Source organism: Ascaphus truei, chromosome 8, assembly GCF_040206685.1.
Source record: "Ascaphus truei isolate aAscTru1 chromosome 8, aAscTru1.hap1, whole genome shotgun sequence".
Classification (NCBI taxonomy): domain Eukaryota; kingdom Metazoa; phylum Chordata; class Amphibia; order Anura; family Ascaphidae; genus Ascaphus; species Ascaphus truei.
In genome coordinates this window covers 41,291,248-41,302,314 of record NC_134490.1, presented here as the reverse complement: position 1 = coordinate 41,302,314, position 11,067 = coordinate 41,291,248, and the positions used below count along the sequence as shown (strand labels likewise).

At 44.6% G+C, this 11,067-nt stretch overlaps 1 protein-coding gene across 1 annotated transcript in view; it reads right to left on the bottom strand.

The window, feature by feature from the left end:
* The window catches only part of LMNB2 (lamin B2), a 40,938-nt gene that overhangs the window by 15,400 nt on the left and 14,471 nt on the right, over positions 1 to 11,067 (bottom strand). Inside the window, exons 3-7 of the mRNA XM_075611650.1 lie at positions 8,109 to 8,265; positions 7,871 to 7,996; positions 4,728 to 4,898; positions 3,172 to 3,297; positions 373 to 593 (exon numbers count right to left, since the gene is read on the bottom strand). Coding sequence (XP_075467765.1) covers positions 373 to 593; positions 3,172 to 3,297; positions 4,728 to 4,898; positions 7,871 to 7,996; positions 8,109 to 8,265 — 801 coding nt within the window. The remainder of the gene's footprint in view (positions 1 to 372; positions 594 to 3,171; positions 3,298 to 4,727; positions 4,899 to 7,870; positions 7,997 to 8,108; positions 8,266 to 11,067) is intronic.

Here is an 11,067-nt window from a genome sequence, read left to right as displayed (position 1 = left end):
ATTTTTACAGTTCAATTGTAAACATGGTGAGCTGAATCATGTGAGGGGTTTTATTTCTTTTGGCTGCTCCCTTATGTCTGATACCTGTGTCAAACAAGAGCTTACACAGTCAACAACCTCCAACTCCCCTCCATTACATCTTCCCAATTGTCTCTTAAAAGACAGGGTGGTCTATGGGTAACAGAAACACTTGATTGTCAAACACTCCATCATTCAGAGGTCCCAAAGAAATGGTAATTTTTTTAGAGAAACAAAAATCAGCCAAATATTTGCTTTTAGCCCAGTTAAGATTATTTTAAAGAAGTCATTGTTAGTAGGCTTTTTGCTAGGGTGGCACCTTTAAGGATTGACATGCATGAAGTGGGCACTGACCTCTCCTCTTCTCCCTCCAGCAGCTTGCGGTAAGCATTGATCTCCATGTCCAGAGCTAGTTTGACATCCAGCAGCTCCTGGTACTCGGTGAGCTGCTGCTGCATCCGGTCCCTCATCTCAGCCATCTCCTTCTCTTTGCCATCCAACAGCTTGCGGTACTTATCACGGTCGTTGGCCATCAGCTGCTCCAGTTCGCGGAACCGCTCCTCTGCGGTGCTCGCCTGGAAAGAACACAGTGTACATACAGATAGAACCAGAACCAATGACGTTACAATTCCGTTTTGGTCTGTGGATATTGCAATATTTGGTAGCCATATTGTTTCCACAAGAGGAATCTTTCAACCCGGTAACTTTATCAGTAAATATATCAGGTACCACGGGATACACAGAGTGGAAAATAGCACCGCTCATCTGCAGGAAGATCTCACAGTTTTTTGTTTTTGAAGTGAAACTTCTTTAGTGGCACCTCATTCGAACTGGGGCAAAAATGGATTGTGGAGACAGAAATGAAACGGATGTGACGTCAGTGCTGGCAGTTGAGGCCGGGCTGTGTTCTGGCTCAGCCTGACCCCAACACTGACATCCCAACCGCTCAAAAAATCAGATCGCCGCCGCCGCTTTTAACGGCCGCCGTTCCCCGCTTGCTGCCATGCCGCGCATGCGCTGTTGTGATGGCTAACCCCTCCCCTCAGCCCCGGCCGCTCCAGCACATGCGTGCCGCCATTCCCCCCAGATGCATTGCTACAGCGGCTCCCCGGGGGGCTGGAGGCCGCTGACCCGGCTGCCGGAGGAAGCCAACACCAATGGCTGCGGGGTCTGCGTGCTGCGCAACTGTGCTGCCATCGGGGGCGAGTGAACGTCCGCCATTGCCGCTCCCGCTCCCATGCCGCGCATGCGCAGCAGTGATGGCGGCAGAAGAGGCTGTTGGTGTTGGCTGTGCAAGGGATTGCGTCCCCCACAGCACCATCAGATGGGGGGGGGAGGAGAAAGAGCGCCCCACGGGCATTATTGTGCCCTTCTGTAACCCCCTTATGGCCCCGTACCTCCGCCGGGGAGCTGGCTACAGCAGGACACGCAGCTCTACGGGTGGTAGAGAATGGGGGCTGCGGGGTGGTTTTGGGCAGGACAGGACACAGACAGACAGAGAGACAGACACACACAGACTGACATACAAACACACACACTGACTCACACACTGATTGACACACATACACACAAGGAATTCACACTTAGCTAATAGCTAATACAGGGGATGTGTGCCGAGCACGCGCGTTATAAGTCAAATTTATTTGCGTTTTGTCAATGAAATTGTGTTTTGATTTTTAATTAAAACATCACCAACACAAATACAATTTCTGTGACAAAAGTCAAAGAAGTTTCACTTACTATGCGTGTGCACAGCACACACAGCTTCTTTTTTTTTTTAATCTCCCAAGTGGGATTGCCAGTTATCAGAGCTTTGGAAATCCTACTTAAAATCTTTCACAGAAAATAAAATAATCTGAACAGAAACTGGAAATTCCTTTGAATTCACAGTACAAAAAACATTCACAAGAATTAGCAGAGCTCTTACATAGAAAATTATGGCAAAGGAATGAGGGTGTCACGTGTATTTTAAGAGGGCACTTCCCCCAATATGACACATTTTGAAAAGGGAGCTCCATGTGAAGCCTTTAAAAGCAGATTAAAGAAAGAGGGGGGGGGGGGGGGAGATTTGCAAGCATATTCATTTAGGTTTTTGGGACTCATTTTGCAAGAATAAAATGAGCAGGGAAAAACCTAGAGGTGAAAACAGGCATTTTAAATTATATGGGAAGAAATCGTTGACTAATAAAAACTAAATATGCAGAGGGCGCTGCACCTTTTTTTTTTTCCAACTTAAATTTTTATTGGAAATGGCAAGTACAACCAATGTAACACAGCCCAATGTATCGGTTCCAATTATAAACATTCACATATATAAGACGCTTCTAACACACATCTACAGACCATATGACAGACAAGACGGGACGAACCTGACAAGGGGACAGGGGTGGGGGGAAGGAAGGGGGAGGTGAGAAGTGGATGTTTCTTGTTTCTGCTCTTGCTGCTGATCGTTGGCCATTGTGCTCGGCGACTACTGAGGGGTTTCTCTGGGGCAGGCCCTTCCTATGTGTCTTTTTTCCCGTTCTAGGCCTGTGGGGCAGGTTGCTACCTGTAAGTCCCTATGTCTTGTCATCTGATCTGCCCTCAAAGGAGAACGCACCTGTATATATTAGAGCAAAATTGTGGCGGCATCCATTCCTGGGATGTCTACCTGGTCCAGCCATGGTTCCCAGACCTTTAGATATTTTGTGCCGGAGTCATTAACTAAACTGGTTAATTGTTCCATCCGGCAGACATGCCAAATTCTGTTTTTGATCTAAGGGATAATTGGGATTTCTTGTTGCTTCCACAATGCTGCGATCTCGCACCTTGTAGCAGTTGCAAAATGCGCGATTAATTTATGTGGGGGGCACTGCACCTTTAACCCTTTGAGTGCCCCCCTAAGACAGTGCTACTACCACATGGGGTGTGGTGCCCTGGGTGCCACATGACAATTCCCAAAACGGTAGTTCTCAGAGGACATCGCGTCCGGACGTAATCTGCGCTGACGACAACTGGAGAGGGCGATGACTCCTTTCATCATCTGTGAAAAGCGATCACGAGTGCATGATAGGCCGCAGCACACTGGTGCCACCGCCCCTCTGGTACGCAAAGGGTTATAGCAAAGATAGGCATGTCACCATGTTTATTGCTGTGTTTTGTTCTGGGCAGTACCTGCTTCTGTAGGCTGGAGAGTTGGTAACTGAGGCTCTCAAGCCTCATACGCGCCTCCTTCAACTCCTCGCGGGCAGCACAGGCAGCTTTATCGTTGTGATCAGAAGAAAGTTTGGCGTTGTCCAGCTAAAAAAAAAATAATAATCAATAAACATGTATTAATGTGAAATTATAAGGATGAAGCTGTGGCAATTAAAAAAGGTGCAATGCCAGGTAGCCAGATTAAAAAAAAAATTAAAAAACCCAGGTGTAAACAATATAATCTAGTTGGTTTCCTTAGATTAACTTAACTGGGCTAAAAGCAAAGATGTGGTTGTTTTTGTTGCTCTGAAAAGTACAAATTCAATTTCTTGAATGAAAGAGTGTGTCAAACAAGTATTTACTTCACCCTTCTATCAAGCCCCTTTAAAGTCTCAACTGACCATTTTTACAAACTAACATTAAAACATTTTAAAATACTTATTTGGATAAAAAGGCTTGTCACCCAGATAGCACCACTTTAACATGACACTGCCCCTCGTACCGAGCATTGATTGCCCAAATCACAAAAATGTAATTGAAGAAGTAACCTACCTACTCTGATCTGTCATTTCATGCTTTTTTTTTTTTTTTTAACAAAAAAAATGAGAAATATTTGCGGTGTTTTTCTTTTGATCTCACTGGTATTGGAGGTGAATGTACAATCTTTCTTTACTTAATGGGTGCGTTTCTTTATCATAGCTGTATGCTGTACTGTAGAGGATTTTGGGCACTTTTTTGCTCACCATAACTTGGTCGTGTACCTTAAAATGTTAAGTGTGCGAATTGCATCGGCCACTTTAATGGGTCAGACCCTCTTAAGATCAAAGTGAACAAAGGATATTTATATGTTCAATAGGTCGGCACCCTTTTTAAAACAAAAAAAAATTCGACATTGCCATGGTAAACAAAATCTTTGGGGTTTTTTTTTTACAAACTTTATATCTAAACCATTTTGGGGAGATTTAGGAAGTAACAGGTTTTTTTTTTTGCGTGCAAAGTAATTATGAAGCCATTATTAGTCAAACAGATAAACATACATAGCAAAACATTCATTTTAACAACATAGCGATAACACAAAAGCCGTTACTGGAAGGCCGAAGGAATCTCTCAAAAGAAGTAGTAAGGCTTAGTCCATAGACACTGAAGCCGTGCGGAGGCGCGCTGAGGGAAAGCTGTGCTTTCCCCGGCCTTAGAGCGCGCGCCATCCGTGGGCGTGTCTGGGGGGGCGGGCCAGTGACGTCACGGAGCTGGTTCGCCCACATTGGGCGAACCGCTCGTGTGACCGGCCCTGCGCTCCCGTGAGCACCGAAACTAAAGATTTGGTAAGATACACGCTTCCGCAAGCGTGCGCGAGCCCCTGCTAAAGCCGCTCTCATTGCGGCTGCAAAGGCTCACTGGTAAGCATGCGCGCGCCTCAGCGCCGCTCCCTGCACCATGTCTGAGGCCTAATACTTAAGTGGTTTCAAAGTTTTGTCCCGGTACTTGAGACTGAACATTAATTTCCTAAGTGAAAACATTCTTATAACGCTCCATACCTTTGCCTGGTAAGTCTTCTCGAGCTCTTCCTTGTACATCGACACTTGCTCGTCGTGCTGTTTCCTGAGCTCTTCCAGGGCTTGTGCCAGTTTAGATTCGTAGTCGTACTGACGGCCACTGTCCACTTCAACCAAACGGCGCTCTTGGCGACTCCTGGTTTCTCGGGACTCCTGCAGGGTAAATAACGCAGTATGCTTATCCTCCCTTTAGATTACATTTCTTGAGTCCCCCAGATAGGACTGAGGAAGTGGATAAAGGGTCTGCAACAGTGCAAAATAGAAACCCAGCAGTTTGTAGTAAAGGACTGGGGTGCACAAACTTTTCCCCATGCGCACCGCTGCGACTCACGCCCAACTCCCCCCCCCCCCGGCATCAAATGACGCTGCGGGGTAATGTGATGTCACATTGCCATGGTAACGTGACCCCGCTGCATCATTTGACATGGGGTTACCATGACGACGGGACGCTGGATAGTAAGGCAAGTGTGTTATAGAGGCCTCACGCGGTCCCCCTATAACTGCCGTGCCCCCGCAGACAATATCTTGCACCCCCCCAGTTTGCGCACCCCTGGTATAGGACATTGATTTGTAAGTAACGTGACTTAAACATTTTATTATTATTATTTCTTACATTATTATTGATCGTTTTTCAGAAATAAAGAAAACGAGTACACAAAAGAAAAGAGGGGGTGGGGGAATACAATGATACATATAATCTGATGATATCACAATTGGGGAGGGAGGGATCAGGGGAAGGGGGAAAGGGACAGCATTTGTAACAATATAACATAGTGAGCAATGTAGTAGTGGGCGCGTGCAGCTGTGATCCCCGGTCTGTGCAGAGCTGCAGGGGGAAAGACAGGAGGGGGATGGGGGCGCCATGACGTCACCAGGCAGGTTCGCCCTCTGACTGAACCGCCAGGGGGTGTAGTCAGCCCACCTACACTAGTTCTGCAGACAGTTTTTTTTTACTGTTTTCAGAAAAATCTGGTCACGCATTGCAGCGGCCAAGGCAGCTAGTGGGCCCAGCCACATTGAGGGCCGGTTCTTGTCCCTGCTGCGCACGCCATAGCGCGCGCTGCAGCAGGCACCGGGGACCTAGCCTAAGAAATTAATCTTGTGCCTAATTTCCCAAACAAATGAAAGCAGCTAAACCTTTACTATTCAAATGGTATAATGGTCAGACAGAACAACTCAGAGAAAATAACATTAGGTAAGAAAAGTGCAACAGAAACAGAGGGACCCTTATTCCCTGCAAAGTACAGAATATATTTAAACAGTTCCCAGCACTCCAGAGATAATGTGAGTGTCAGAAAGAGACACAAGACAGAAATTGCAACAATATAAATTTAACTAATGCAAGAAAAGTGAAATTACAACCTAATGCACAATATCACATAATTTGTGAAAAAGTGTCCAACTACAAAAATACACAAGAATATAGACAAATATGTACAAATATACAATCTGATACTTATCACCTATGTAGGATCAGGATAATCATAGTTGTCAATCAATCAATCAGACTGGCAACGTCAGTCAGAGACCACTAATATATCCCCAAAAAGAGGGAAACGCAAGGGGAGGAAAAGATTTAAGGGGGGTAATGTTTCAACACCTTCTTCAAGCCCATTCACAAGTGGTACTTTCCATGCTCCCAACAATAGTACAGTAGGGCTCCGCTTCTCGGCGATCCGCCAATACGGCGGTTCCGAGAAGGGGGGCCGCCACGTCCGCGCATGCGCATAAGAGAAGTGGCTGGGTCCGCGCATGCGCAGAAGGGGTAGGAGAGACAGAAAATCACCAGTGGACATCGCAAATGCCATGTTCTGCTTTTCGGTGATTTTCACTTTTCGGCAGAAGCCTGGAACAGAACCAACCGTAAGAGTGGGGCCCTACTGTATAGATTTTAAAAGTCCTCTGTATTCTTGGTGGATTTTATTTAATCCACCAATGTTTTAAATCTATACTGTCTTGTTTTTTTTGGTAGGATCACACTGCTAGAGGAGAAGAGAAGTACCACTTGTGGGTATGGGCTTGAAGAAGTGGTTCATCCCCCAGAATGTTGCCCACCTCCCCCCCCCCCCTAAATATTCTCCTCCCTTTGGTCCCTTATGTTTCCCTCTTTTTGGGATATAGTAGCAGTTTCTGACTCTGGATGTATCCATTTTTCAGTCTGATTGAAAACTATGATCATCTTGATCATACCTTGTGAATAAGTATCAGATTGTATATTTGTACTAGTGGTGCCTTGATCGGGAATTAGATGGAATATTGTGCATCAGGTTGTAATTTCACTTTTTTCTGGCATTAGTAAAATTTCTGTTTTTGCAATGTCAGTCTAATGTCTTTCTGACAACTTCTTTCACAACTCACATTATCTATGGCGGTCTAAGACGTTTGGCCGCAACAAAAACCCGACCAGCCAGGTCTGCCGCCCAGACTACTGCATGTTTAAATGTCCGGTTTAAATGCCCTGCGGCAATGTGCCCTGGCAGTATTTTGGCCGCAGCAAAATGTCCCATTCTGATCTATGGCGTGCTGAGAACTCTGGCTTCCCTAAACAAATCGATCTGTACTAATATCAAAAGGTTTAACATGTAATCAATTAGACTTAATTTGGATGGCTGGCTACATGGTATCGCACCTCATGGAAATTATAATGTCGCCAATAGTTTTTACAAATAGTCCACCACTAGTGTATAAAAAGGGGAATACTGCCTACCAAAGCACAGTGATATTAAACACATCTCTGCTCCTTTTGGAAGTAGACCAACAAAATCAATGGTTCCTGTACACTGGCAGCTGAACCCTTAGTATGTGCAGGAAGAGCCACGCTGGGATAAATGTCAACACATTGATTTTAATTCCTAATGATAGATTAAACCTCTCCTAATTTTTAATCATCAGGCTTAAACTTGTTTCAATTCCCTATTCTCAGTCTGCAGCTCATTTGCATATTTCCTACTTTTCTTCGCTCTTATGCATTTGTCAAATGCTATAATCAAAAGAGCACTCATTGTCTTGTATTGTTCCCAATTTAGTACAATTGGAGCCTGCAGGAGATGGAATAACAAATGCATTTGCAGTCACTTTGGCACATGATTTAAAATACACAGTTCCACTTAACAGTGCAAATATACCTCATTGTATATGCTCTTTCTGAAGTTCAGCTCCTCCTGCAAGGTCTGGCAGCGATTCTCCAAGTCCACCCGCATCAAGGTCTCCTTTTCCAATTGTTTCTTTGCAACAGAGTGAGCATCTTCAATCTGGTAACAAAAACAAAACAAAACAAAAAAAGAAGGGGGGGGGGAGAGAGATGATTATGTAGAGAACGTTTCTGAATTTCTCCATTAATATAATCTGATGAAAAGGTAGTACCTTAGCAAGCTGAGCACGGAGCTCAGCGTTCTCTGCCTCCAAATTGCGGTTATCACAAAGGGCATTGCTAAGTTCTGCCTCACTGCGGTGAAACAGGGCTTCAAGGTCTTTAATGCGTCCCTGTGCAGTGGCCAGGTCAGCATCTTTCTTCTTGTAGCTGTAAGGGAGAGAAAGAAAATGAGCTCATCTGCAGTGGTTAAGCAGAGACCAGGTCTGTGTGAATTTGTGAAAGCCAGGCACGTGTATGGCCATTAACCCCTTTACTCCTAGAGGCCTGCAACAGCAGCAAAGGGGTCAAATTACATTTCTATCCTTAACAAGAGTGGCTCAGTGAGTCAAGATGCTGTTACCGACAGATTGGAGCAGGGGAACTTGGTTCAAATCCTGGTGTCAGCCTTGTGACCTTGGGCAAGTCACTTTATCTCCCTATGCCTCAGACACCAAAAACAGATAGTAAACTCATCTGGCCAAGGATTGTGTCTGTAAAAATCCTATGACAAGACTAAACCAAGGCGCTCTCTAGAACTGGAACAATGTAGAATAAAATTGACGGTAATACTACAATATGTCACCAAAAGCCTGCATGCACAAGGGTGCACAGTGCACTATTGCGGTATCAGGTGTCAGGTGTCTGCTGCTCAAACCACAAGGAATCTTCCCCGGATTCCCAAAACAGAGAAGACACAAACAGGTGAGCGCAGGATATACAGTTTTAAAACCAATTAGATAGGCACTCAGCAAATGGCTAAGTGAATGGTCAAAAACCTATGCACTCTCAGGTGCACAGGACTTCCACCAACAAATTGAAGGGGCAGAGGGAATGATGATAAATATCATATACTAATAAAATCAGTCACTACTCACACGGCCTTGTGTGAGCAAACACTCTTCAAATGGTATCTTTGCAATCTCTGGCTTGTTGCCCCCAATCATAGATCGTCACAGTTGGAAATTCTATCCTGTGTGGGTTAACCAGCCCTCTCGTCACGGGTGGGAGGTCCCAATCAGGAAAAGAATATAGAAATTGTCTTGCAAAAAAACAACATAAGTTTATTTAAAAAGCACATAAGAACTTACACCTAAGTTAACTGCAGTGATCACAGCAGAGTCCGCTCTCCCTGCAATGAGAAGCTACTTCCCCGCCCCCGCATCCAATGGTTTTCTGAAGAGCTCCGTCAGCATACAGACAGGGACAGACTCCTACGGTGTCCACCAAGGGTAAAAAGGATCACACTAGGCTTCCTCAGGCTCGTTGGACAGTGCACACAGACGGAGGTTTAAATACCCTTCGTTTCTAAATTGCTAAAGACCCTTCAGCTGGTCTCAAATTGTCTTTTGGCGAAACTTGTATCCTATAGACACACAGATTGCGGACAGTGGTCCTCGTATGACCTAACTAATAAAACATATGACTGGAACTAAACAGTACAATGCTGTTAACTCAGCAGGGGACAACATCATAAAATAATCCCCAACAACATGAAATGCAGACTCTTATTGGAACTCCAGTAAACAAGGTGAAGTGGTAAACAGTATAATAAAAACTGCACTCATATGAAGTTGCAGTGACAATTGGGACACATAATACTTTATTTTGTCACTGCAACTTCATATGAGTGCAGTTTTTATTATACTGTTTACCACTTCACCTTGTTTACTGGAGTTCCAATAAGAGTCTGCATTTCATGTTTTTGGGGATTATTTTATTTTATGATGTTGTCCCCTGCTGAGTTAACAGCATTGTGCTGTTTAGTTCCAGTCATATATTTATTAGTTAGGTCATACGAGGACCGCTGTCAGCAATCTATGCTTGCACCCCCCTTACTTTTTTTGTCTGCGCGGGGGTCATGTGACGTCACGACCCGGTGGCACCATTTTACGCCCGTCGCATCACACCAAGCCTCTGAATCTCGGTAAGTTGCGTTGCAGAGGCCTCGCCCGGTCCCTGTGCAACTGCCGCGCATGCGCCCTCCCCCCAGAAAAATCTGGCGCCCCCCCTAAAGCATATGGGGCAGAAATGTATTTAAGAGCAGAGAGGCCAATATAGCTGGAAAGAGCAGTGGTAGCTAGCAGAGTAAAATGGTCAACAAAGAAGGCTGCTAGAGTTACAGAGAATATCTGCTTGGAAAGCTGTAGCGTTCAGGAGGCAGATACAGCTTATTCAATTCTGTGCAAAAAAAATACGGCAACAATGTCCTGTGGCAAAGGGTATCTTTTAAATACCTGGCTGCCCTGCTTCTGCACTCCCCCGATGTCCCACGTGACGGCAGCGGCGTTCCACGCGAACATAAGTGATGTCATTCTTCCCCCAGTTTAGGTAACAGGAAACAGGCCACACCTTTATACCTGCATCAGAACTTTTATCCTACCCAGCTAGGAGGAGTTATACCCCAGCTGCTATAGACCATGCTAAAGAAAATTGAGCTTTTGTCTTACCTCCAACACTCCCTGAATGCATGAAACTATTTTTTCCCCAAAAGATTTGCTGTTGGCTAGCACCAAACCTTCGCCTGCTTGTTTTTATATTAAGTTACATTTATTTTTGTGCAAATTAAACTAAAAACACAGCTGCTATAAATGTACTTAATATGAACTACTACAAGCCATAATTTCATTGTTTCATACACTGCTCCTAATGTGTCATTCCATTAATTTGCTAATCTGACTCGTTGGGAAAACAAGTATAAAGTAAATAGGAACCACAGAACTATTACACAATTCTTACATCATAAGTTTGTTTGCCATTGCATTGTAAAAATATTTCCCGGTTAATTGGAAACAACCTTAGGACTTGAGTTCAGCATACGAATCACTTTATTTCTTAAGGAGTGGTTTCCCCTTAGGAAATAAACTTGTGAGCCTTTTAGTGTTTTGCAACGAGCTCCGTCAACTCACAGACACGCAGAAAACCTATAGCGGACTAAAAAAAATAAAAAAACTCCACGCAAATGTGCGATTA